Genomic DNA, 27,660 nt, shown 5'->3' with positions numbered 1-27,660 from the left:
TCCACATATGCATACAAACTGAGACCGAGGTTTTTAGGCGGATCACTGTTCGCTTTTTTTGGTCCGCGTCAGAGTTGAGTTTGATTGCGCGTTCACGCCTCCCCAAGCGAACTCTAGTAAAACAAACTGCAGTCCAACTGAACAGGACTAGCCAGGGCTGGTGTGAACAAGAATAAAAATAAATGTAAAAAGTGCTCACAGCAAACTCGTTGTCCGGGTCCTTTTCACCTTTCCTGAAGGGCCTTGAGTACTGGAACTGGTCCACTTCATTGTGTCTATAATAGCTGCAGGGGAACAAGAGAGGACAGCGATGAGTTAGCACTTTGTCCACAGAACTACACCCCCACCTGCGCCCCCACCCTGGGATTGAATAGGAAATAAATCAGCCTTTAAATGTTGTGTCACACACTTTAATATCTGCTCTGGAACCCCCTTGTCTTTGAACCGTTGTGGCACCGTGAGAACAGGCTTCACAGTGAAGCACTGGATGTCTGTCCAGTTCAGTTAAGGATGAAAACCAGAAACAACGAGCGAGACGAGACAAATTGCTCTGAATCATTCTGTGATTTTTTTTTCCCCTTTCTTTTTCGTTGGAAGTTGCGAGGCTGCAATTAGATAGAGTGGTACTTGAAGCTGAACGTTTACAAGGGAAACTTAACACACGTCGTACCGAGCTGGTACCGTTTATTCAGAGCACAATACCTCGTCGGGATTCATCCCTGTTGAGCTTTTCCATATTTTGTCACGTTAAAACCACAAACTGCAACTTATTTTATTAGGCTTTCATGGTTTTTGGGGGCGTCGGTTTGTCTTTAAGGGTTTCACTAGAACTGCTTTGTACATTTAAATGAGAATTTTTTTCCCGCCCGTTCTTCTTTGCAAAGCGGCTCAAACTCAGATCGGATCAAGAGAACTTTGAGGTTTCACCACAAATTCTCATTCCCATCTGGGTCTGGGCTTTGACTGGGCCGTTCTATCACATGAATATGTTTTGATCTAAGGAATTCCATAGTAGCTGTAGGTGGTTTTTTTTATTATAAAAACAGAGAATGTTGTGAATTTTAGGGAGCAAAAGACTGGGTAACTTTTAAGTGCTTGGCTTCTGAAGGATACGCTGCCCAGGTGAGTTGCAGATGTCGTCCCCAGGGGGCGCTGTGCTCGTCATCCGGACTGCATTTGGGAACTGAGAGAGCAGCTTTAAGCTGAAATCTTCCAGCCACTCGTACTCCTTGCCTCGGTAGATGAACATTTTGTTCTGCAGGATGTATGAAAAAGAAAAAAAAAAAGAAATATTGTGTAACCCATCAAATCAAAGCCTATATAAACAAAAAGAATTGTCATCAAGGTTAATTTACATACTTAATGAGGTTTTGTGTGTGTGTGTGTGTGTGTGTGAGAGTGCGGGGGAGCGGGGGGAAATGATTAAACCTTCAACGAGACTGCATTCATTCTGACATTCTCTTGTGGCATCAAAAAGCCAATAACCTTTATTGGAATTATTGCACATTGCCCCAAGAAATATTTCAAAATGCCAACCCGTTGCATAAGCCCAGCAATATGAGGTTGTCTCTAAGTCTCCATTTATTGAAACAGGTAATCATTTTCTTACCCTGAGGAAAGAAGGGAATCCAAGGCCATAATATCCAACAGCAAAGTACTCTGGCTGCGGCCGCATGGCGTGCATTATTTGCTCATAGAACTTGGCTTGTTTTTTCTGCGACGACAAAAGGCGTTGAGGCAGCATGATGTAATTAAGTTTGTTGCAAATATGTCAGCGGTCACAAATTGAAAAAGAAGAAGAAGAAGAAACAATTATAACACAGCTGAAAAGAAGTACGCTCTTTGTCCTTGTAGGCGGTTTTAGGTATATGTCTTTAATGGTTTTTTGCAAAAGAATCACTTTTACATCAGAATTTAAATTCTTTTTTAACTTTAAATCTCGGACGCTTTAGTTGCCGAGCCCACTCGCTCTTACCAGCAGCTCGCTCAGCTCCATGAAGTCAAACATGTGGATCTCGTGCATCTTGGCCAGCTGCTTGCCCAGCTCGATGGCCTTCTCCCACATCTGACAAGACAGGGGATGCGCTCAATTAACAGAGGGGGAGGAACCATAAAACAAGCTGGAGCACAACCCAGACCGCCACCTGCCTCCAGCTGCACGGTTAATAAATGGTCGGCCGTTACGACACTGCATCTTGCGGCGGGAGTCTGGGCTGACGCAAGCTTTCTTGTGGGTTTCGCCATGCAACCACAGACTAAGCTAAAGGTGAGGTTATTTTGTCATGCTAAGTAGTTACCTTCCCCTTGTCTAAGTAGCGTATGATCTCCTGGAAGAGCCTCTCCTTGAGCTCCTGTTGGGTCCAAACTTGCTCCCCGTCCCGAGGGATCAGATGAGGGGCGCAAGGTTTGTCTGACCACTGCAGGAGCCAAAACAAAAAAAGCACAGAAAAACTGGTTGAGCTTAGACGCTGAAAGCAAAATAAATATTAAAAAATTATTTCTAGGAGTCTGGAGTGACAGACCTCCAGTAGTTCAGCATGTAGCAGCAGTGTGTATGCGGCCTCCGTGTAGTTTTCGCAATCCAGATGCAAATCTCGCAGCTTGTACAGATAGCTGGTTGAGAGAACAGAGAAGTTAGAGGCAGACGAGGGTAAAAACAAACATCCTCACCGATTCCTTCCGACTCACCGGATATAAATGTCCTCTCTCTTCTTTTCTTTGTAGAAATTCTACAGGCAGAAGAACAGTTTCATTAGAAACACTCTCGTAACCTCTTGGAAATAATTACATGAGTAGTGTCAAACGGGATTGTTTGAGATTTTTTGAGGTAAAAGGATTGTGATGGGAAATCTCTTAGGGAATGTGATGGAATATTTCATTGCGCATTCTTTCACATCGGAAGCCATTAGCTATTAATATTAAATATGTTTTTATTTATTTTTTTAAGAGTCAAGAAAAAGAAAAGTGTTTAAGAAGTTTTAAATTTGCTTGTTTTGTTTTTAAGTCAGAAGAAAGGATTGGAATTTGAATATAATTAAAATGTTTCCATAACATTTTTTAACTTTAATGCTATATGACATCAGGAAAAGGTGCTACTACTAATAAATTCCTTATTATTCTGCAAACAAAATCTAAAAAAAAAAAAAAGATTTGGTCATTTCATTTACCTTTAACAGTAAAATACTGCCAAAGCAAAATTCACAGATAATTCACAACAGGATGGTCAGTGAAAAGTTCCTAAGCGGTCAATATCTGACCTGCAGAAAGCGCACTGATTGGCGTCTAATACAAACTTAGGGAATGGTTTAAAAATTCACCAAATTCAGTTTCCTTTTTAAGACAAGAGTTGTCTTAAAGCGGCAGACTCCTCCTGAAGCAGCCGTTAGCATCAGCCAGCGGGTAAGACAGTTTCTAACAGAACCTCACAGTAACCAGCCCTTCACCGCCTTCCAGTGGGAGCAGGCTGCCGGCCTCACGGCTCACCAGCACGTTGACGGTGCAGCTCATGCGGTGCTCGGGACTCTCGTCGTGCGTGATGGTGCGGTACGCCAGCAGGTTCTCCAGCAGGCTGCTCAGCAGCAGAGCCAGCTCCTCTCCGGACTGGGACAGGTATCTGTGGCGTCTGCAGTGCTCCAACAATCTTAACAAGCAAACACCGGTCCACCGTGAAACTCAGGAAGCCGTGTGGCAACCGACTCAAAATCACATTTGCTGTGTAGTTTGCCATAAATTTAATGAAGTTGCTTTTGCTTTAGCTTTAGCGTTGACACGGTGTACTTCAAAGACTGAGAGAGAAGCTGAGAGAGAAGTACTCTCTGTTTTGCTCTGATCTTACATTTTCTCCAAGAGGACTTTGTACTGCTCATCTCCTCGACCTCCTTCGACTTCCTGATCCAATTTTGTTATGAGTTCATTCTCAAACTGCAAAGAAAAGAGGGGAATCGGAGGGAAGCGTTCGCACAAATAAAATTATGCATTTTTTTCCTTGTACTTGGATCCCTGGCAGTTGCAATTCCCTGCATCCACACTTCCTGGTGGTTCAACATAAACAACTAGAAACGCATAAAAAATTCAAAATAAACTACGAAAGTAAACAAATACAGAATAGAGGGCATATATTTAAGAAAATGAATAGAACTATAATGAAAACTATTCTACAAAAGGATATTCACTTCAATATGTCAAGCAACTCATACACACAATAAGAATAATTCAGTATAGTTGTTTTTCTTGTAAATACCTGTGAAATTCCTTCTTCTGATGCATCTCAGGTAAAGTGAACATAACTCTGAGTTCAACATCTTCAAAGAATTTGTATGAACCTCTGGAAGTATAAATCTGCCTTCGATCGCATGTCTACTTTGATAATCATGAACATTTATACTAAGGCTGGACAATAAACCAATAATATATATTGTGATAGACACATGATCAATATCAATAGGTAATATCGATACTGAGCAATATCAATATTATTGATGGAATATTCAAAATATAGAATATTCCCTGAACTTTGACCCAGAACCGCACAGCATTCTGGGAGATGTAGGCAGAGGAAAGGATTTAGCCGCGCAACCTCTCACAGTGAGGCTAAGTTAGGTTGGTGGCATCGACTAACTCACTCGCTCTTTGGTTACCTAGCAACAATCCGTTGAGTAACTTGCGCAGCAGCAGTTTCAGGTTTCGCCACTGTGCCTCATAACTGCTTAAAAATGTTTTAAAAACCAATGACGTGGCAAAAAACTATGGACACAACACAGTTTTCACTCAAACAAAAAAAACCTAGTGATATGAAATGCTTGTATCGTGATACGTTTATCCGCCACATCATTTAACCCCAATCAGTACTAAAAAATGATTTAGAGTATATAATCTCTGGTTGTTTTGAACTTGTGTTTCTTCTAATACCATTTTAAATATAAACCTGAATTCAACCCTGCACCAGGGCAAATTAATATGCATCATATATGTTGCATTTATCTCCGCCCCAACCCCACAAAAAAAAAAAGTCAGATTCATGCACAGAGCTCCACTCCCGAGTTTTACCATTTGAAAAGTGCGCGACGAGCTGAAGTTGTGCTCGCACTGCATCATATCGAAGAAGATGGGAATGGTATCCTTCCTGAGCTCCGGCTCTGGCACCAGCGTGACCTCCAGAATGGGGCCGACCATGGAGGGGATGAACTTCATTTTGTGCGGGCCTGAGGGACGGCAAATATTATCGCGCAGAAATATTACAGCATGACTTGAGAAGGCAATATGCTGCCTCTTCACGTCTCGACAAACAGAGGAGGAATCTAATAATGTGCCTCAGAAACCACCACCGACAACAACAGCGGCGGCACACTTTCTGAAACTGGACAATAAAAAAATATTGTCTTGTTATTCCCCTCGCGTCGCAGGCGGCCCCCTGATAAACAGTGTCAACGGCGACGACATTTTCAGAAGGACAAAAAGCTCACCGATGTTGTACCACATGTCTCTGATTCTGAATCCCATGCTCTTCCTCATGTCTCCATATCTGAAACACATTCAGATCAAGCAGTTCAATAAACCTCCTGTCTTCTAGGTACAAATGAAGACACATTTACTGGTAGTAAAGGTAAATATGTAAATAAAAAGCCATAAAAATCTGTCAAATGAACCACTTCTGTGCAGATTTGGCCATTGGTTTTGGAGCATCATCTTGTTGAAACGCCCAGCGATGCCCCATGTGACATTTGCTTGTAGAAATAACCAGATTTTTATTTAACATTTCTCTATTTCTCCCAATAAGGAAAAGGGCCCACAGCATCACAGATCCTCCACTGTGCTCTGTAGCATAATTTTTCTGTAGCATAATTTCTGAGGCAACAAGAGCAATCTTTGGGATGGATTCTTATTATTATTACTATTATTATTACTGGTGAAAAGTACAATAGTGTACTTTTGTTCTGTGCTCTCTATTCTTTTCTTTTTTCTCATTTTTGCTGCTCTTATCTTGTACTGTTCACTTCCTTCTATAACGATGGAAATTTCCCACTTGTAATTAAGGCTATTTAGCACCAAGAGTGAATTAGCCCAAAAAACAAATCAAAATAAAAATGAATATTGAATTTAGTGCAAAGTTTTGAGACAATAATTAGCAATAAATTAAATTACACCTGAGATTTATCTCCATAATCCATAAAAAAAAGCACTTATGGATTATTAAAACACTGAGCTACAGTGAAAACCTTTCTCTTCTGCCACGGCTTGAGCGCAGAGCCTTGTTTACAGGTAGGAGGAGAAGGAAGAGGAGATCAAATGGCGAGAAGCTATTATAAAATAGGGGGTACAAATTGGCGAAGAAGCAAACTAACCCGGAGCTGTTGGTAGCATCTCATTGTTGCCATGGAGACTTCAAGATGCCACTTTTTGCTGCGGTCCCCAGAGAGTGAACTTTTCTCACATTTTTCTATCACGCTGCACACAGTGGCAAGATAAATACGGGCCCTCATCTAGCTCTGTTTGTCGCAGTTCCAGGTTTGTTTTATTTATAGTTCCGACTGTAGGTAACTATAAAGCTTAAACTTTAAGCTTAAATTTGCTTTAAGCTTAAACAAGCTTAAAGCAAATTTAAGCTTGAGTGTATTATCTTTTCGCTGTTTGAATTTCGGATCAGAGCTGCGTTACTTGGATGGCCTGTTATGAAGAGTGGCTAAGAGAAAAGAGCCTGTGGTTTTTACTCAGGGAATGAGCGACTAATGTATTACTGATTAACACTCTAATGAACTTAATGTAAAAATGCTTCAGCTACATTTACTTTGAAGGTGGAGTTAGTTAAAAAGAAATTTATTTTTCTGTTTAGTTTTACACTCAAATTATAGGTCTGACTCGTCTGTATTTTTATATGCAACATTACATGAAAAAAGTATTAATTTTTAAGGCTTTATCCATATTTTTACCAGGGGTACCAAGGATCATGATCAGCACTGAAGCCATTACAGATTACGGGTAAAAGATCTCACTTGTTCAGGATCTTAGTTCGTTTTTCCTGGGAGAAAGATTCCAGCTGCAGCGTCTTGTGAGTGAGGAAGGCCACGGTCAAATGAAAGTAATTATTCCAGAGCTACAATAAATGAAAAAAAAGAAAAGAAAAAGACACAAGCTTTTAAAAATATTGATAGTACCGAGCACCAAACCCTGATCTGTGTTTAATAAGCGGTCCGTTCTGCTAAAGGGAAACGGCACGGACCTGCAGCTCAAAGTGCACCGGGTCCAGGAAGAGCCTGTTGAGCACGTCCGAGTACTGGTTCATGGCCCTCAGGAAGACCTGCATCTGCACCAGGTTCATCACCATCCAGTCGGCAGGGAACACGTTCCCCATGAGGTCCTTAAACATGATGAACGTCTCCATCAGGAAGTCCTAAAGAGAAAAAAACAAAAAAAACGAGGGTTCTGGGTAAAATCTTTACTGCAAACGCATCAGTTCTGTCTCTTAAAAGAAACGCATTGAGTAACAGTGGAGAGATCAAAAACCAAACACACACAAGGTAAATCAGCTGCACCGCTCTTGAACGTCACTCACACACACTTTACCCCCACCCTACCTCCACATTTTAGTTTAATAGAGGTCCAGGAACATCCTGATTCTGTCAGTTTAATCAAGTGCATGAAATGTCTGTAATCAATATTCCCTTAAGGAGCAGTAAGTGGCCGGGTTGCTTTATTGCCCGTTATTGATGGGATGCTCCGGGACACGATGTAGCCAACGGCGGAGGAGCCGAGACACTTACAATGATATCCTGTCTCGTTTTGAAGGTGCTGATGTAGTGGGTGTAATGCTTGTCATCCATTTGCTTCAGGATGGCCGTCATGCAGGCGAGATAGTGGCCCTGCCAAAACAAGTGACAGCTATTACTCATCGGATCTCTGCAGAAAATCCCCTCCTCAAAAGGCAGCGTTTGCACAACAAAAGGCCCACGTCGAGCTAATTCGCCGCATTGCTCGTTTTCTTTTCTTTTTTTTTTTCCATTCGGAGTGTGGCGCGCCTTACGATGAGCGGCGAGGTTCGGTCCATGCTGATGACGGTCCGGTTGACCCTGCGAAGGAGACGCTCCATTATCTGCTGGAAGTGGACTCGGGTCGGACCCTGCACAGAGAGAGAGAGAGAGAGAGAGAGAGAGAGAGAGAGAGAGAGAGAGAGAGAGAGAGAGAGAGAGAAGAAACGGTTATCAGCTGAAACATATTGGTGTAAAAAAGGCCACTGCAAACCAAACATCAGTGCATTTTATTGGGATTGTTGTGTGATAAGCCAATCTAAATTAGATCAGAACTGTGAGGTAAAGGGACAGCGGCGTCGTTTGTTACAAATTAAAATCTGCAAACCTCGATGGGCGTTAAGAGTCCGGCCTCCCTGGTCAACATTTGCAGAGGCACAATTTGCTTAAATTACAGCTTTAGGACCTTTTGGGATTCGTCTCTGCCAGCGCCACACAAGTAGAGACGGATATCTTTGCTCGGTCTTTGCTAAAAAGGTCAAGTTCAGTTAAACTCTACAGAGGGGGGCTGTGAACAGCATTTTTATACCTCACTTGGATTCACGTCTGAACTTTGACTTGTTTGTTCTAACATTAATATATCAGCTCTCAATAATTTTGTTGCATTTTCTGCCTTTTTCAGGTTTCAGGTTATTAGATTATTTTAGCAATTGATTATTCTATCCATCATTCTGATGATTAATCGGATAATAAAATTGTGTCCATTTTTCATCACTTAAGTCTTTCCTATGCAATATTACAAATACATTAATAGATTCAAACAAATACCTAATTATATTCAGTTTAGTTTTACTGCCTATACTGCAATGCTACATTCGTCTAGTGTCTGCTTAATCATTTGTAGCAAAGGATGCAGCTGCAGCTAAAAAACATTTCTAGCGTCTCTACAATGTGGAGTTAATCTGTTGACTACATTCGGATTAACAAATTAATAATTAGATAGCATAAGACGCTCAGTAAGAGGTTTTTTTAGTTTTTGTGCATTTTATTTTTTCTACAGAAGCTTTGCCATTTGATGAGTTCTCAGTTTTTTAGTTTTTTATCCTTACTGGGAAATGTGTATTTTCATGAAGTTTTGGCTTGATTACTGCTCTGTGTTGTTCTTTCAGAAAATTGCCTTTTTTAGAGTCTACACTCCAGTTAACGATTAACTGATTGCTAAATTTGTTGACGATTATTTCAAGGATTAATCACGATTTATCGTTTCAACTCTAGTTTCAAGCCTAAACGTGTCTTCTTCTAGGATTGCTCTGTTTAATCTCCATTCATCTTTCCACCAATTCAGACAGATGCAGAAGAAAGCATCCCCACAGAATGATGCTGCCCCTACCATGTAGTCGCATGTTTATTCTGTTTTTGGATCATGCATTGAATGCTGATCTTTAAAGCTTGGGACATTGTTTCATAAAATCTATCTGTTGTGTTTCTTGGCCTACATAATGGTAACTAATGTTCTATAAAAAAAACTTAAGACATCTGCTGTTCTGGTTTCTATTTAAGGGAATCAGAGTAAAAGTGGGCTGAATGTAAATGGTTGCCATGTTTTTTCAGATTTTTATATGTGAATACGTTTGATAACAGTGCGTTACCGTCCACTTTATAATTTACACAACTTTCTGTTGGTCTTTCATAAAATAGAATCAAAATTTCCGCAGTAGGATCAAACTAAAGCTCACGTCTGCACCCAGAAGGATTAAAATAAATGAGCCACAAATACATTGAGTGTTGAGAATGATCAGTAACTACATCTAAAAAAAGAATCTCTTTTCTAAATGATTTCTAATCAAAGATATGTGCAATAAAAACCATTTTAACTGTGAGATTTCAATCTGTCCCGGTAAGTAGCAAAACAGTCGCCTCAACCTCAGAAGGATTAAACAGTTATTATATGTATAATACAATGTAGAAATGAATCTCCCTCATATTTTGGCAGCAGCAGAGAGCCGACTACAGCAGCTACAACTTGATGCAGAAGTTCTCTGAAACTCCCCCTTTTTTTTTCCTTTAAGCGAGTTTTCATTTCTCCTGCTCAGACAACATTTCAATCAGGTCTTAGTCTGGATTTTGACTGAGGTTACGGCGACACTGTGACTCGCTTTTTCTTTTTTTTTTTTTCCAGCCATTCTTTTGTAGATTCCCTGCTGCACTTTTGGGATCACTGTCCTGCCGCCTGACCCAGTTTCAGAAAAGCCTCCGCTGTCACACAGATGGCCTCGCATTTCGCTCCAGAAAACTTTGTTCCACTGGACTGTGTCTTTGTCTGCAAGGTGCCCGGATCCTGCGGCGCGAAATTAGGTCCAAATCATTAGCTCTCCGTCACCTTCACAGCCGAGGAGCTTACTGCCGATACGCCGTTTGCTTTTAGACAGACGCGGTTCTCGTTTCGGTCCTATTTATGTGCAGAATGTTTTTTTTCCAGAAGTGTTGTCGATGGGGCGTGCTGTGGTGGCGTAGGGGTTAGTGCGACCCATGTTTGGAGGCCTCGAGTCCTCAACGCAGCCATGGTGGGTTCGATTCCTGGACCCGGCGATATTTGCTGCATGTCTTCCCCCTTTCCTGTCAGCCTACTTTTATATAAGGGACACTAGAGCCCACAAAAAGACCCGCTGGAGTGGAGGAAAAACAAAAAAAAAGAAGTGTTGTCGATTGTTTCAGATTCAACCTCACAAACATACACTTTCAGTTTTCTTTACGGAGAAAAGAGGCTTTTCTTCTGGTAGCCGCTATACACGTTGCATCTTCTTTTTACCACGTTTAATATGCCGAGTCTTGAAGGAATTCATTTGCAGCTCTTTGGCTTTTTTCCTGGGAATTTTCACTGAGTATTGCACGATCTGACCATGGGGTAAAATTTGCCTGCATTAGTAGAATGGACCGTCACATTGATTCAAAATGGACCAACTATTTCCCAGATAGACCAGCAGCCAACATGTTTTTTTCTTCTTTTTCTTAAACCGTCTTTCCTCATTAACCTTGGGTTCTCACAAACCTAAATGTTGTGAAACGGGGGAAGTACCAGTCTCATTAAAAGTGTGTTTGATCAGCATCCTCTGCTCTGAATGCAGAAATAAGCCAAATCCTCCATGGCATTTTAAGAAGTATTTTATATTTTAGTTTACTTTAAAGGGCCAGTACTACATATTTCTGTGGCCCATTGTATCATTTTACAGCACAATCAAGTAACTAGGTTACCTTCAGTAGTTATGAACATGCAGTATAAAACAAAACTTACCTTTAATTTTACTTTGCATCATAGCTGTCTCTGATGCCTTGAAATCGGCTTTTGTCTCTTTAAGAACCTCCTGAAATTCTGACACTAGTCATCACAACAACGCTTCTCCATGTTGTCCACTGATGTCGTATGCAAGCGCTCTTTGGAGCTTAGCAGACGTGCAGTTCCACCAGGTTTTAGCTAACTGCTGCCGCTAGTCTAGAGGAGCAGTGTGAGGAGGGCTAAGGGGAGGCTGTGAGGCTCCCTGAGGGTGGGGACTCGGCTAGGGACTCGGCTAGGGACTGAAGCTCCATGGCGAAGCTCTGGGCAAAAGGGGAGATTCAAGGATTCTCCTGAATCAGTCCAGGCATGTTTTTGATGAGGGAATGACATTACCACATGACAAAAAGCTCAAAAAGGTTGATTTTGCATAGCACTCCCCTTTAACAGGCAATTCAAAAGAATTCATCGATTTCATTTCTGATCTCATGATTTCATGTTTGAACTTGGTCAGGTTGCTTGTAATGACCTGTGTGTTGTCTTGTGCCCTACAGTATTATAATTATCTCTCTTTTTTTGTTATCTTAACTGCTACTGTAAACTAAATTTTCCGCTGTGGGACATTAAAGGTCTGAACTGCATCAGAATAGAATGGAACAGAACAGAATATATTATTTACATACAGAAACCATAAGACCGATAAAACAGCAGCATCTCCAATGTCACATTATAAACTTAATGGCAAGCCAGCGTAAAAAAAAAAAAAAAAAAAGAGTCAAAAACAACACAAATTTATAAGAAATCGAAATCACGTCATTTGAAATTAGCATTATTTTTAAGCGTTTTCTAAAAGAATGAATATTACTAGTGGGTTGAAGAGCTGGTGGCAGGTTATTCCAAAGAGAGGACCCTCTATAATTAAGTGTCCTTTGCTTAATTACTGTTCAGATGCAACAGTGTGTTTTTGAATAATCAGAATAATAAGAGGGGAAAAGGAATAATTAGGAAAATCATTTTGGTAAACTACTTAGAAATCAGTAGCTAAATGTACATACTTCTACACAGAGACATATTCAAAGGTCACAAAAGTTTAGTCAAGACCTCATGTTTTATAAAAATAAAAGCAGATGAAGGCAGTCTATTTGAAAAGTTCATAAAAAAATAATTTTGTAATATTGTAATCTTATGGAGATATGATTGAGATGTACTGTAGCTCCCCAAACACTACTGAAATACATTAGACTTCAATATATCAAGCTATGATAGAATGTCAACATACAAGACGATTAATAAAATAAACTCTACACAAAATAGCTATCGATTTTACCGTTTTTCTTTTTACAAGTTCATTATGTTGTCTCCGAGTTAGATCCTCGTCATCGACAACAACGTCATTGGTTTTCGAATTTGGTTGGAGTCTCTTGGCTGGTTTAGAGGTTCGGCAGATTCTTCACTTCTTTAAAAGTTTCAAGGTTGGACTTAGTTTTTCTCAAAAAAAGAAGAAAAATATCTACTCTTTTTTTATAGATAAATACATATATTTTCAATTTAAATAAATAAAACGGCGTAATATGTTGCGTTTTCATAAAAACGTGTTTATTTGAAATTCTCTGAGGGCTTCCTGCTTTGATTGCTCACCCCCTATTTCAAATATATCTCAAATCCGCTTGAAGACAAACCTCTCTTATGTGTAACGTTCAAAGTGTTGCAAACCGCAGCCTGAATGAACAGTGGCTCTGCATCATCAGCTTTTCCGTTCAATAAAGCATGCTTCAACTCATGCTACGTACAGATAAGCAAGAACCAAATAAATGTTCCTTTGCATTTAGACGATTCGAGGGCCTCTTATCGTGTTTGTCTCTTTGATACTTCTGGTTCATTTCACTCTGCGGCAAAAAAAAAAAAAGAAAAAGAAAAACAAATTACTATTCAGCTGCGACTCCTGGTTCTTGCCGGGCAGCTGGGATATCTAATCCCTTCCAGCATGCTCGGGGTTTGCCTACAGGCCTCCTTCCCAGCGGAACTTTTCCTGGATAACCTCTGAAGAGAAGATGAATCATCTCCGCGGGATCCGCAAAACAACGGTTTTTTCCTCTCGGGTCCCCGTGGATGTCTGAGTGCCTTGGCCCCGGCTCGCGCAGGCAGACGCCGTGAGGATTAAACCCACTTTGGCCACCGATATCCAGCACAGCAATCCTGCTACGTGCCGTGCCCGGTATATTTATCCGCACCCAGATGTGTAAGGAGCCTTAAACATGAATTAGGTTTTTATTGCCGTAACATAAGCTAGTAGTTAATGAATCTTTCATCTGAGTCCAATTATTTTGCATTTATTTTTCACTAAAATCACAGGTGGCATAATTATTAATACATTTTTTCTCTCTCTCTCTCTTCAGCTTAAAAAACAGGTGTTTTTATTTGATTTAGCTCTGAGGACTGAGACATAAATCCGACAAGATTTTGATTTTGTTGATTTGGCCTTACGTTTTGACTTGATATACACTTGATGGATCTTTTTTTTTAAGTTTTCTGTCAGATTTCTATTCAAAATGTTGGTGTTTGCGAGGTTTCCAAGTCTTTTCGAGCCCGCAGCATCACAGATCCTCCACTGTACTGAACTTTGAACAGGAACTGTTCGAAGTTCATCCTTTGTTTCATTTGAGTTCATTTGTTCTTGTCTGCTTTGCATTCCCAGACACAGAACCAAACATGGAAAAAAGAAGTAGCACTCAGCTTCTATGCACCATAAATCTGGAACAAACTTCCAGAAAACTGGAAAACAGCCGAAACACTGAGTTCCTTTAAATCAAGACTGAAAGCCCTCCTGTTTAGAGCTGCTTTTCAACCATAATAAATGGCACATTGACAGAAATATCTGATGATGATATATTGACGATTTTAATAGAGGTGCGTGACAAAATGTAACTTCTGTTCCTGGTTTCTCAATTGTGTTTATGATTTCTTTATGTTTTTCTGATGTAAAGCACTTTAAACTGTCCTGTTGCTGAAATGTGCGATGCAAATAAATTTGACTGAATGTTGATGAAAACCTTGATCTTAGTTTCATCCGACAAACAACACACAGTTCCAGTCGAAGTCAAGAATTTTGCATATTTACGTCTTCGACGGAAGAACTGATAAGTTTTGTAGGGTTTGGCATCCTGGTGAAATAACCGCAGTGATGTATAGACAGTGTCTAAAGATTGTTATAGAGCTCATGATGCTGCAGGTCATCCTACTCACCATGGTTGGTGAGGAGACAAGCAACAAGAAGCTAATGGAAAAGGCCTGGTCCCTTTCTGCTCTGCTGTGAAAGAGGGCTGAACGACAGACCTGCTCACAAATGTGGCTAGCAGTAGCAATCCCACTGTTACCAACTTTGCCATTATGATTAGTGACGTTTCAGAAAAAAAAAAAGCAGAATCAGTCGAAAACAGCAGGTCAGACTTTTTAAAAATCAGCAATTGACCAGAAAACTGCAATGTTCTTTTCAATTATCCACACCAGGGGAACTAAAAAAAAAAAAAAAAAGTAGTTTCTCTGCAATTCATACACTTAAAGCGTCTTCCATAATTTATGCTTCTGTACGTGGCTTTTTAAACTCCTTACCACATCTTTGCGGTCCAAGGTGTCCAACACAGTGCTGAGCAGCTGGACGCAGGCCTCATAGTCGGGTTTACTCGAGTGGTCATCCAGCTGCCCGCTTAGCTGGTCGTTCACAAGCGGCAGTAGTACATCACGACAATCTGGAGCCAAAAACAAAAGACAACAACGGCATTTTTAAAATCAAACCATAAACTTATACTTGAGCTCTTCTTCCCCTCACCCCCTCTCTCATTCATTCTGTTTGAAATGCCAATATATGTTTTCGGGGTTTCAAAAAAAAAAAAAACAACCTTTACCCGGTTGCTTGAAAAGGTCGCTCTCAATGATTTTACACATGCAGCCCAGTTTCTGACGTACAAACTGCGAGTCGGGGATGCTCTCGATGAACTTTGAAAGGAGAACGCTGAAAAGAAGAAGAAAACGGAGGAATGAGGCTGCTGTGACAATCACAATGCAAATCCATCTCACATCTTGTGATTATAGCCGCTGAGAGCTAATGAGGAGCCCACACAGGACTGATTTTACAGTGCCGAGAATTAGAGTAACACCTTTACTCTGAAGTAAGCATAATCAATTGCGCTGAGACAGGCAATTACCATTTCCTGTCGCGCAAAACCCTCTGGAGAGTTACCTGAGCTCCACGGGATCAAACACAGTCTGGATGTCATTAATGATGCTGGGGAGGTATTTCAATATTGCCCCCTGCAACAACAACAACAAAAAAAAAAGCATCAGACTGGAGCTTGGGGAGTTTTTTTGTTTTTTTGTTCTCTAGTAAAACAAACAGCGCTTTCCCTCGATTTACTGAAAGTGCCAACAGGGAGTTCTCTTCATATTGCTGTCAGTTGCACAACTTTTCAATAACAGCCATAATAGCACGAGGTTCTTTCAGCTGGATTACTGAATTCTTCATGCAGCAGTCAAAAACAGACAGAAAATAAGCATAAACTGCACACTTTACCTTTATCTTCACTCCCTCGTCCAGAGGTCTGTCCATAAGCGTGTTGAAAGACAAGAAGAGCAATCGTATGGAGTTGGAGAAAGCGTCCGGATCTTCACTGTTCTCGGGAAATCTAAAAAAAAAAAGAAAAACAAAACCGACTTTTCTTTCAGAAAGCCCTCCTTCATAAAATATTTCAATGCAAAGAGAATTCATGCCCCACATACCTGAAGGAGAGGACTCTGGACTGTACAATAAACCTGAACAGATACTTGAGGGCTTTGAGGGCTGTGTAGAGCCGTTCTGTCAGGGAGGGCTCCTCAGGATGGCCCACATAGTAGTTTAGCACTATGGTTAGCTTCCTGAGAAAAAGGAAGAAGCCTGCTGTTAGGGGGAGGGTGGGGCTCCTGCTAATTTGAAGGAGTGAAGCAAAAAAGAAAACCTTGTGCAGGTGAACTCGCCTGTAAGCCAAAGTGGCACTGAAGTGCTTGCTGATGTATGTTTCCAGGACGGGATTAAAATGCTGGAATTTGATGTCCCCAATAAGTGTGATTATGAATACCTGGTGATAAACAGAAAGACGGTTAAAAAAAAATAAAAAAAAATCTGTCTTTTACGTACGCCATCCTCCGCAGTCAAGGCTAACTTGTGTAAAAATGTCTGGAGGGTCTTAAATTTATCTTTACTCACTTTCACTCAATTTTACACACAAAATATACTGCAGTTCCTTCACCAGGGTTGGGGTTAATCACAAAAAGCTAAATTGATGGCTCATTTTCAGTTTTCTGGGAAGATGCTAACTGTTTTTATTTAAAAACAGGTCCGCAGCATCACAGATCCTCCACCATAAAAATAAAAACACTTGGCAGTCGGCCGTTTTGCACATTATTTCAGTTTTCTTGGTGAATATTTCCAAGTAGAATTATGCAAACTTTCAAGCTTTCAGATCCCAAGTAGCAACTAATAATGTAATAACAAGCAAAAATGTAATACCTGCCAATAACGTAATCTGAACCGTTTTATGCAATAAAATCAATAACAGTGACTTTGCAAAATTTGCCATGTTTTTTGAGCCAATGACATAACATTTTGTCATCTTGCAAATAACTGTATAATAAATTTAGGTCACATGACTAGGGTTCTATATCTAGATTTTGTTCAACAAATAATTCTTAATTTGGCTCCCAGAACTTTTAATGAGTGCTGCATATTACAAACCACTGAATAAATGAAAATATGACTATGTCAAAAAATGTGTATATAAATAGTGTGTTTTCAAGGGGCACAGTCCTAGTTATCAAATATTACTATTGACTGAGATTAATACATTTTTAAATAACTTTTTTTGGTTATTATATTATTGGCAAAATGTTATTGCCTGAAAAACATACATTTAACTAGGTTAAGTGATATTTATTAGTATTATTACATTTAAAATGACCAATGCTATTATAATGTTGGCAATATGGACTCATGTTATCGGTTGCTACATCCCAAAAACTGTTAGCATAGCAACGTTTGTTTCTTTTGCTGCCCAAACTGTTTTACCACTGCTTGTTCCATGAGAAGGTCAATAAAATCAGCATTCACCACCATTAACAGCGTGTGGCTATGTTTCAGAGGTTTGTTTTGAAGTAAGAAAGTAAGCAGGTGTTTAGTCGCTTAGTTGTTTAGTTGGCTAATGCTACTTGGGCTAGCTGAAAACACTTTGTTACATAAGCAACAATGTAGCCTCCACAACCTTTACATTTTTTGTGTGGGTCCATTTTGAGAAAAATAATAAACAATGAGAGAGTGACTGGCAAGATAAAAATGATTTATAAGAATTGTGGGAATACCGGAACTGGCTAACAGTTAGCCGCTACTGATGCTGAAGTTAGCATCCGCTTCGAAGCCTCAAATCAAGCACTAAACTAAATGTGTGTTTCACAAGATTTTCTATCAAATGCATTCTTAGAGAGGCATTTATCAGCTCTAAGAGTCTAAAGGACCAAACATGAACTGGATAATTCTCTTCAAAAACAAATACATTTTAGTGTTAGTAAGATTGGCGCATGTGATTTTGTTAAAATTTTAACAAAATAAATTTTTATAAATGTGTGCACTTTAAAGCTAGTGTTTTCAACCATTTCTAGTTTAAAATTATGTCACATTTATAAAAAAAAATTCTTCTTTTAAAGCGTAGGGGTGCCAATAACTCTGGAGGTTAACTTTAGGTCTACTGCTCACTCCTCTTCTGATATGAAAGAGGGGAACTAATTCAAAGAGGGTCTTACTTCTGTTTTACATTAAGGGTAACGGTTCGCTAGAGAAGTGGCGGGTAATGTGATGAAGCAAACGCGCTCTCTGCTTTTCTTTGAATTGCCAAATTTGCAGCTGCAGCCAAAAGGCAGCCTTCACCGCGAGAGGGAGGAGGACATGATATCATTTAAATATGGAGCTGACAACAACCATTTTCTGGCTTTTTCTTCTTGAAGGCATTCAGCTGTTTACATGAAAAATGCAGGAAAATTACCATGCAAGATTTAGGGTGGAAAAAAGGCTGAAAGAGAAGTTCAAATCCACATCGCTTTGTAGAAACAAGACAGCTGCTTTCTGAGGTCATAGGAAGAATCTGTTTTTGATGCCTTACACTTCAGCCTTAAATCTTTGTAAGGGGAGGAAGGAAAACATCTCAGAGCAAATCTGCATACTTCATCTAAGAGCTAGAACTTTTTCCTCCTCCTGACTTATCCTGCATCTTCAATAAGGACTAACCAGGGCATCAAACACCAAAGTGTCATAGGTGTCTTTTTCTGAAGTCTCCATCATGATGTTGAACAGAGCATCAAGAGTGTCCTGGAGAAACTGTGGACAAAACAGGTACATGTTACACAAATGCCAGTCAACAGGGCAGGAAAGAGTTTTTATTTTAAGCACATTCAAGAAATTACTTTAACAATCTCCCCTCCTTCCACTTCCATGAGCCTTTGCAAGATTTGGACCAGATCCTGGGAATTAGACCTCCAGTTCAACAGACCCAGCAGATCCACTACAGAAAAAAATAAAATAAATCAAAACACATCAACAGTCAAGTAGAGGCATTGATAGGATCTTGAAATAGTTTAGTTTTTATAACACAGCAGCATAATTTCTAACCAATTTAATATAAAACAAAACAAGAGGTTTGCTGCAAGTTCTAAGGTTTTATGAACTAATGTGAACTAAATATAAAATGTGTTCAAGTTAAGTTTCTATTGATTGTAGTTGGAATGACGTTCTAAGAAAGGTTTTGGGGTAGGAATAATAATAAAAAAGTCACTTTGTTTAAATAGCAAATGACTTAGGATATATATGAATTATGCTCATTGTATAATTCAATGAGCATAATTGAATTATGCTCATAATTGTAAGGATTCAAAGTTGGGCTAGCTGTTGCTTGTAACCAAAAGCACATGCCCATAAATTAATACCAAATAGACGCACTGTACAGTATAACTAATTAAATGTTTGTTGTTGCTCATTTTGCGTGATTTACATCATCAATATGACCCTTTTTCAAAGTCACGTTTTCCTTCCACTCAACCTTCCATTATTACGCCTCTTTACTGGCTTACCTACCCTAATTATGAAAAGAGACGATGACTGCTGAACAAGTGTTAACGACTGCAGTCTTTCATGATTGCACAGGTTTTAACATTTCTGTATTAATAATCACTTTTATTGATCTTACATTATATTGTTGTTGTTTTTTTTGGGGGGGGAATGTGTGTTTTCATTGTCCGTAAGCTAATATAAGCAAACTTAACAGAAATAATCACCAGAAAAATGTCACATAGTTTCATTTACTGAATTTGACTATAAAAATGATCTAATTTACTGAGATGCACCTGCAGAAATGTTACCTCCTCCTCATTTTCACAAACGACCTTGTTAGATCTGGAAGCGTTGGAACCTTCTGCCTCCACGTTTCTCTTTTCTTCATTTAACAAAGGAGCTGCAGTTACAAAGCTTTGGTTTTCGTGGATGTTGTTTGAATTACTAAATCGCAAAAAACACACCATTTTCATTTTTCATTCATCTGTGCTGAGATTTTATATAAATCACTACAAACGAACCTCTTGATAAGTTTCCTCACTGATAAATGCAGTTCTGATGTGTCAACTTCTGCTGCTGCACCTTGTGAAGTTCAGAATATACAGTTTTCCTGTAATAATTATTTTACTAAGGAATCTTGCTTTATTATGATAATTGAAGTAAAAGTTTGGTTGGATATAATATTCAATAATGTGATGGAGACCATGGGTTCCATCCCATGTTGATTATTGATATTATGTTGTTTTCAGTTCAAATGTGTTTGTATTAGTTTTTGTTTAGTTATATTGTGACATTTGGTGAACATTCTTTGTGGGGGGAAGACTGGCCATCTTTCCTGTTCGGAGAATGTGGGAGAGAGGGGGAAATGTCAGTTCGTTTTGATTTAGATTAGTTCAATTTGAGTTAATTGAGTATTTGCCTTTCTGGGTGTGTCTCAGCAAGGTGGATCAGAGAGGGAGACGAATGCTCCTGGAGCATACCAACTTCCATTAAGAGGGGGAATACTCTGAGGATTTATATTTAGTTATATTTACTTTTGATTGACTTTAGATTAGTTTAATTTTAATAATTTGCATGCATGTAAATATTTGTTGGATCATTTATTGTGAGGTTTGTGTAAGTAGTGTTTGTTTGTCTTTTCTTTTTGGATCACCCCTTTACCTGGTGTAAGTGTTGGAACTTGCCTCAGGTATAAATGTCAGCTTCTTTGTTTCACTAAGGAGGGAAGGGGTGCTGGTGTAATGAAGACTTGGAGCTCCCAAATAAATCCACCTCAAAGACATTTGTTGCCTCACTTCCTTCATTAAACGCAGAGCCTCCGCCGGTCACAGTGACAAATAATTTATCCAATTCTAAATTTTTTATTCAGATTTTTTGGGGGTATTTTTTTTGCTTCTTCAGCCACCTGGCACTAATTTATAAATTATTCAGGCACAAAGTTTTTAATCGACTAAAGTATGATGCTTTTCTCACACCTTCTGTCAGGATTTTTTTTTCTCCCTTAGTTAATAAATTTTATTTTTTTTCTTAGACTTGTCACTCCTTCTGTGCTCCAGTTGTCAGCTCTGCTAATTTTTAAAGCCTATAGCTACTGCACAATATGACCTAGTAAAAAAAGGTCATGATAGAACAAAATTTAAAGGAAAACTTTGAGAGGTTATCATAATTAAGAACTGCGGCGGGAAAGTCTCCTTATTTACATTTTTTCCCATCTGCTCTAATAGGAAAAAAATTTAATTATTTTCATAAGTTATTTGAAAAACATGAGAAATATCTGCCATTACAGCAGCAGCAGGATTAAGCTTTCTCTCCTCCACCAGACTCAGTCACACTTCTCTGGAAACCTTCTAAGAACAGTGAGTTACCTTCTGCTAAATCTTGTAATACCTGATCTAAGTCACTTTGAGGAAAAAAAAATCCCCGGCTGTGCGTGTTCACGGTGTAAAAATGGCAACATGCGTCTTTAGCACAGAATCGTTAGTGGCGGCTTTTCTAAGGAATGACTAAAATACAGGGGAAATGCAACAAATGTGTTTTTTAAACAAATTTCAAGACCTTTAATGGTATTTTAAGAGACCAAATGCAGGTTTTGAAAGATATGCTGAACGTTGTAGACTCTTTCCTTCAATAAATTAAATGATCTTTTGTCGACTGCTTTAATTAACCGCTGTCTGTAATTGTGACAAAACATTCAAAACAAAAGAAATCTGTAGGAGGGCACACACTATTTCCCAGTACCGCATATTTAACATTTTTATCTGCCTGAGATTCACCGCTGCTTGAAAGAAAAAAGCATTTTGAGCTTCAACCATTTACGTCCAGGTCTAACTTCTCCTGTCCTCCTTCAATCCTGCGCAGCCGAAGGTCGCCTGTTACAAATTCAATTACGCTAATTCTGTTAAAAGTCGGAAATTTAAATACAAACTTAATTAAACCTGCAGCTGGTAACATCGTCGCGTCAGCGTGTTATTAGCAACTCACATCGTTTTGCCGGCCACAGCTTCTCTTGCTGTCCTTCACAGAATGTCTGAAGGTCATGTGGGTTGGTTACTGGTTACTGGTTAGTGGTTACTGGTTTCGTGAAGTAGATGAGGTTTAAAAAACAAGAAAAAACAAGTCTAAAGCACTCAAGCTTTCCACTATACTGTTGCTATGGCTTTTAGTAAAATGCCTGAGAAATTGCATTCGTGTTTTCTCTACATAGAGCACAGAGTCATGAAAAAGTGTCCCCTCCTCCACCTGTTGCTGCACAAACCTGTCTAAAACAAAGGCTATGAAGATTTTCCTTTGCTTGCAAAATCAAAAAAGCTTTTTTTATGCATCTCCTACTTTGTCATAATGCCATCATTTTTCAGTGAGGACATAAAAAATTCAGGCAAAGTATTGCACAAATATAAAAAGTAAATGGAAAAATTAATAAAAGCAAACCTCAGACCTAACTAAATATTGACGCGATTAAAAGTTTAAGACCTTGCAGAAACCTTGTCCAAGTTATCCCACCATAAATAAATGATTAAAAAAAAATCCTAAGCCCACACTTATTTCTGACAGGACGGCTGTCAATTACCACCGAGCCCTTTCAACACAGGTAAAATTAGAAATAAGCCCGGCCGTACCATTCTGGGTGAGTTTAGTGGAGCAGGTGAGCGTCGCGATCTGGAAGCTGTCTTTAGTCACCGGAATAACCCCTGAATGGTGGAACGGCTTCCCGGTTTGCCTCTGAATCTGCTCCACTGCGGCCCGGGTGGCCGGCTGGCTGAGATAAACCTTTGCATCGTCTGCCTTTTTCACATCAGCCTAAAAAAAAAAAAAATAAATTCCCGACAGAGGGGGGATGAATAATGAAGCACATTGATCGATGGAGATGTAATCTCATATTTATTGACTAAAAGAGAGGCCCGTGCATAATCCACCTGCCAACGGGCAGCTATTCATGACACCCCGTTGCATAATTAGGATAATCATGCTTATCTTTTACGCTCTGTGAATTTATGATGCGAACACTCGAGCGCCATCCTGGAATGCTACCTTGTAGACGAAAAGCTCATGCCTGCCATCTTTCAGCGTGGTCCCGTCTCCTCTCATTAGCTTGACGTACGCCATGCCAAAGGGCTTCTCTGATTTGTCCCTGGCTGAAGGATACACAGAAGCGTGAGACAGGAAGGAGCGGATTCACCTCCAGCTATGCTTAACATGGTGGCAGGATCTGCCATAGGAGAACAAAAAACAAACAAAACAAAAAATAAAACACAAGAGTAACTCACAGTCCTGGGAGGATCTGTGTCGGAACATCACCCTCAGGTGGCAGCGGCACACGTCTTCAATGGGAATTGTCACCTTGCAACATCGTGGGGAGAAAACAATAGACGAAAAGGTGTCAGATTGGTATGACGGGTACATAAAACACATGTTTTCTCTCAAGAGTTATTTGGCTGCACGGACGTATCCAAAAAAATTAATAAAAGCAAGCAAAAGAAAACAGGATAAGGGAACATGAAGTGCAGTACCAGCTGTATTTGTTGCCACATGTCCTAAAGATTTGGGAAAATTCAATGTTTTATTGTAGTAGTATAATATCACACTGAAAAAGAAATATATATATATATATATATAATATCTTTAATATTTGAGTTATTCACATGGCGGGGAAAAAAAATCCTATGTCAAGGAATCACAATTTTTTGGTGCAATCAGTTGTCTGAAAAACTCCCATCAAAAATCTAATTTAGATATATTTTTTAAATTCAAACTTGAATTTATACTTTAACATGATCAGAGTTCCTGAGAAATACCAAAGAGTAATCCATTTCTTTCTGTTCCCATTGCGTACAAATATCACAACCCACTGAGGCCAATTTCTTTTGCCGCTGGCTACTCGGCTGACCCATATTTATGCTGCAACCATGGATCATAGTAAGGATGGCAAGAGAGATAAGAAAAATCTCCAAAGCTCACTAAAACCTGCTGCTAAGCAGGAAGGGATGGCATCTGAATTTAATTTTTTGTTGTCTCTTCATACATGTATAATAAGATTTCGTCTTGGGGTCATTATTCCAATTCAATTAAAAGATATTTTATTCATCCCAAAAGGAAAATGAAATGTTTCCACAACTCCTATCATCTGAGAATCTTCAAAGAGACACTGAGGGCAGGAAGGATGTCAGGCAGCAGTCGGTTTTCCAACAAATCTGAAAAGGCCTCTGATTGAAGAAACTGCGGCTGTTTGAAAAGTCATCAGACTGTCGTGACATGCCAGCAGCTCAATATCCACCAGACGGAGACGACATTTAACATATCCTGGATGACACCATCGGTTTTTGACCTGCACTGCTAATCCACCTCGTTTGCTTTTGCCACTCTCGTTTAGATCCAGGTTTGGCTGGACAGAGGGATATTGGAGTCAAGGATATGATCCACTCGGTTTCCCAGCAAAACTCCATGTGGGTTTGCTGTGAAACGAAGACGGGTTTGTGGAAAAGCTCTTCAAGTGAGGATAGGGGAGGATATTCTGAACTTCTGGGTCTGTTTTTAGAGTGCAAAACATCAGGAACTTCTTGAAATATTAGGACATTTTTAAAAAGAAATCTAGATAACTACCAGCAGTTATGACTCAATAACGACTCAAAACATAGTTATAAATGTGAGGAAAGCAAGAGAGGATCCCTCATGCTAAAGAGAAAGGATCAGATCCCTCTCTCTGTATGCTTCTGTCATGTTTTTTCTTAATATTTGATAAAACATGCTTAAATTAAGAGTTTTCCCCAAAAATTTTAAACGTGGGGATCATACGATAAAAGATTAATTTGATTTTGAGGCTTATTAAAGCTCTTTACTAGGAGTGCTGATAAATCTGATCTGCATTTATTTGCAGGTACTCTGTGTGACGGGTGCAGAGCCAGTCCTGACAGATGAGCTTACCTTCACCGTTTCATTCCAACATGGCTGCTTCACCTGGTAGTAAATGACAGACTTGTACTCCGTTATGCCGTCATAGCCGGCCCCGGGAAATATCGCTTTCTGCCAAAAATTGAAAAGAGGAGAGGAGTTTTACATGACGGGAACACTATCGGAGCTTTCTCTGGTGCTGCGTTTGATATCTATCTGCTTTGACCAAAAAAAGAAAAAAATATATTTCTAACAGAAATATATGCACATAATAAATATTAAAAATCTGAATCATAGCAGGGACATAAACCTGTTGGGGGGGAATATTAGCACAGAAAAGTGCATATACTAGCAGTTCATTCAGACTGAAATATTGCGTTATTCATTCCCCCTTTCCATCGTCTGGTGAAACACAAACTTACCACTAAAGTAAGTGAGGATATCTGAGGTAGGAGCCCTGAGTGATTAATTTTGGAACTATATGGTCATAAAAAGAAAATAAACGTAGCTTCTCACATATTGACGTATCCATATTAAACATAAACCAGCAGACGCACCAACTATTAACAGATATTACAGGAGCTCCTGTACAGTCATTACGATTGTAGAGAAAAAGCAAAAAAATACATTGGACACAAATTTATTCTGCAATGAAAAACACTGACAGTGCATAGCAGAAGTCTTCAACTCCTGTGAAAATGTTCTCATGTCACATCGATGAACTTCAGTGTATTTTATCGGGGTTTATGTGATAAACAGAGGCAGAGTACTGCATCATTTTGAAATGGAAGGGAAAGGAGACATGGTTTCAGTTTTTCACAAATAAAAATCTGAAAAGTGTGGCCTTTGTGCCCAGCTTTCCTGAGTTAACACATGGCAGAGCCACCATTTGCTGAAGTCACTGGACATCCAGAAACAGACATTTTCGCCCAGTCTGCTTTGCAAAACACTTCAAAATCTCAGTCAGACTGGACGGGAGATACAATTTTCACTTATTCTCAATTCGTTTTCAAGGTTTGGACGTTGATCAGGACATGCTGAGCCTCTGTCACAGCATTTTACAGCCTCCAACGGGATTTTCCCCCTGGGATTATCTAGTATTTAGCTTCATCTTCCATGCCACTGCAAATACGAATGCTGTGGTTAACCACAAAGATGAGATTGTCAGGGTGAACACATTAAAACTTCTGTATGAAATATTTTATTAAAAATTCTTTTTTTAAATATTTTTACATAAAACTAATATGTCATGATAGTGTAACATGAGAAAGATAAAGTGGAAAGATTGAGATCGTCTGGCTTCTCCCAGTGATGCTATTGCTGTAACGCTCCTGATCAAAAACAATCAGAGCCAGGAGGAGTGTCTTAGCGCTGTCAATAAACCTTGCGTACATGCTGCTAAATGTGCTGCCGGCAGAGAAACGACTTAACCTTTTAGGAAACCTGTTTATCTGCTGTCAGCAGATGCCATGCTAACTAGCTTGACCAGTGGTGGCAGGCTCTGCTTTCAGGAAGAAGCCGTAGCATATCAGAGGGTGTGAGCAGCACACACACGTGCATGATTTACAGCACTGAGACCCATTTCCTGTCTCTGACTGATTGTTTCTGATCGAGCAGTGTAGTTAGAGGCTACAGATTATCTGTCTCATATTATGCTGTCACAACAAGGTGACAGTTTTAACAAATATGTAAAAAACATATTTTTTACCTACATACTGCAGCTGTAAGTTGCATACCTGGTTTTCTCACCTACATGCATTTGTCCTGTACCAGAAACTCCCTAGTAGAAACGCTCAACACACTCTTCAGGCTTTGAAGTTAAGGGTTTGAAAAACTGTCCTGTATGTCCCTACTAATGGACAACTTCGGTCAACTAGAAAAAAACGCAAACACAGTAATTTCTTGTAACAGGAGCTGAACAAAGGCACACAGAAAAAGGCCTCACTTCACATAAAAACGGAAGAGCACGCACTGCATCGACGCAGACGTTTTACCTCCATCGGATTGCCTTCATCGTCATGCACGCTGAGAATGACCTCCACATTTTTCGGGGTCTTCTTTTTGCCTCGGTCAAACTCTCCCTGAAGCAAGGTTACGTAAATATCATTCCTAACATTTCCTGGAGAAGGAACAAAAGGAGATCATTAGGTGGACGGGCCAGGCATTCGCAGCACGCCTCAAATGAGCGCGAGACTCAAATGAGCACGATCAGAGCGAGCGTAGAGCAATGCCCAGCAACATAAAGGCTTTAAATCCCACCTGGGAGGATGATCTCTGGGAAGCCCATTTTCCTGACGATCGCCGCGCTGCGGTCTACTAAGTGGGGGAAGTCCTTCCTGACTTGAGCGAGGTCTCCCGGGAGGAGCTTCAGGGTCACAAACAGCCCTGGCGGATGGCATGTAAGGAAATTCAATGAGGCAGACACCAAAAGGGTACGTTTCGCAGATCCCTCACACTGATTTCAACTTTACTCCAAAACAAAAGGGTTCATTTGGAGTGACCCTCGAGAAAGAAAAAGAAAAAAAAAAAAAAACACAGGGGAGTCTGTGATCGTTCTGCCTCACCCTGGCCTTTATGATTGACCTCCCGCGTGGCAATGACTTTGTTGAAGACAGCCGTGAGCGGCTCATTCTCTCCTATGACTCTGGAAGGGATGAGCGGAGACATGATGATCTGCCTCTGGCGGATGTAAGTCTCCATGGCTATCCTGGGGGAAACATTTCGGAATGAGGAAAACAACTAAATCAGCCGCCGCCGACTCCGACAGGTGACAAAGAAATGGACGGCAGAGACTCGCAGACAACGAGAGGCTCTCTCTTTCTGCTGACAAGGTGTGCCGTTACGTTTCCAAACATGCCATTTACCGCGGCTGAATGCAAGAGAGAAATGCTAAACATCTCAAAGTCGCTGAAGAGATGCGA

The 27,660-nt window shown here is 39.9% G+C and overlaps 1 protein-coding gene across 1 annotated transcript in view; it reads right to left on the bottom strand.

Moving 5' to 3' along the window:
* dock5 (dedicator of cytokinesis 5) overlaps window positions 1-27,660 on the bottom strand; it is a 69,565-nt gene that overhangs the window by 13,485 nt on the left and 28,420 nt on the right. The window contains exons 12-42 of the mRNA XM_023343339.1: window positions 27,304-27,446; window positions 26,999-27,124; window positions 26,734-26,858; window positions 24,773-24,871; window positions 23,119-23,191; window positions 22,883-22,986; window positions 22,471-22,651; window positions 18,712-18,809; window positions 18,536-18,625; window positions 16,240-16,340; window positions 16,006-16,140; window positions 15,800-15,911; window positions 15,470-15,540; window positions 15,135-15,241; window positions 14,842-14,978; window positions 8,018-8,113; window positions 7,758-7,856; window positions 7,217-7,387; window positions 6,990-7,090; window positions 5,463-5,521; window positions 5,047-5,201; window positions 3,836-3,921; window positions 3,484-3,640; window positions 2,689-2,729; window positions 2,523-2,613; window positions 2,298-2,417; window positions 1,976-2,065; window positions 1,610-1,714; window positions 1,114-1,255; window positions 410-491; window positions 200-284 (exon numbers count right to left, since the gene is read on the bottom strand). Coding sequence (XP_023199107.1) covers window positions 200-284; window positions 410-491; window positions 1,114-1,255; window positions 1,610-1,714; window positions 1,976-2,065; window positions 2,298-2,417; window positions 2,523-2,613; window positions 2,689-2,729; window positions 3,484-3,640; window positions 3,836-3,921; window positions 5,047-5,201; window positions 5,463-5,521; window positions 6,990-7,090; window positions 7,217-7,387; window positions 7,758-7,856; window positions 8,018-8,113; window positions 14,842-14,978; window positions 15,135-15,241; window positions 15,470-15,540; window positions 15,800-15,911; window positions 16,006-16,140; window positions 16,240-16,340; window positions 18,536-18,625; window positions 18,712-18,809; window positions 22,471-22,651; window positions 22,883-22,986; window positions 23,119-23,191; window positions 24,773-24,871; window positions 26,734-26,858; window positions 26,999-27,124; window positions 27,304-27,446 — 3,382 coding nt within the window. The remainder of the gene's footprint in view (window positions 1-199; window positions 285-409; window positions 492-1,113; window positions 1,256-1,609; window positions 1,715-1,975; window positions 2,066-2,297; window positions 2,418-2,522; window positions 2,614-2,688; window positions 2,730-3,483; window positions 3,641-3,835; window positions 3,922-5,046; window positions 5,202-5,462; window positions 5,522-6,989; window positions 7,091-7,216; window positions 7,388-7,757; window positions 7,857-8,017; window positions 8,114-14,841; window positions 14,979-15,134; window positions 15,242-15,469; window positions 15,541-15,799; window positions 15,912-16,005; window positions 16,141-16,239; window positions 16,341-18,535; window positions 18,626-18,711; window positions 18,810-22,470; window positions 22,652-22,882; window positions 22,987-23,118; window positions 23,192-24,772; window positions 24,872-26,733; window positions 26,859-26,998; window positions 27,125-27,303; window positions 27,447-27,660) is intronic.

The sequence above is a fragment of the Xiphophorus maculatus genome, chromosome 12, assembly GCF_002775205.1.
Source record: "Xiphophorus maculatus strain JP 163 A chromosome 12, X_maculatus-5.0-male, whole genome shotgun sequence".
NCBI classification, from domain to species: Eukaryota; Metazoa; Chordata; class Actinopteri; order Cyprinodontiformes; family Poeciliidae; genus Xiphophorus; species Xiphophorus maculatus.
This window is presented reverse-complemented; position numbering and strand designations above follow the sequence as displayed.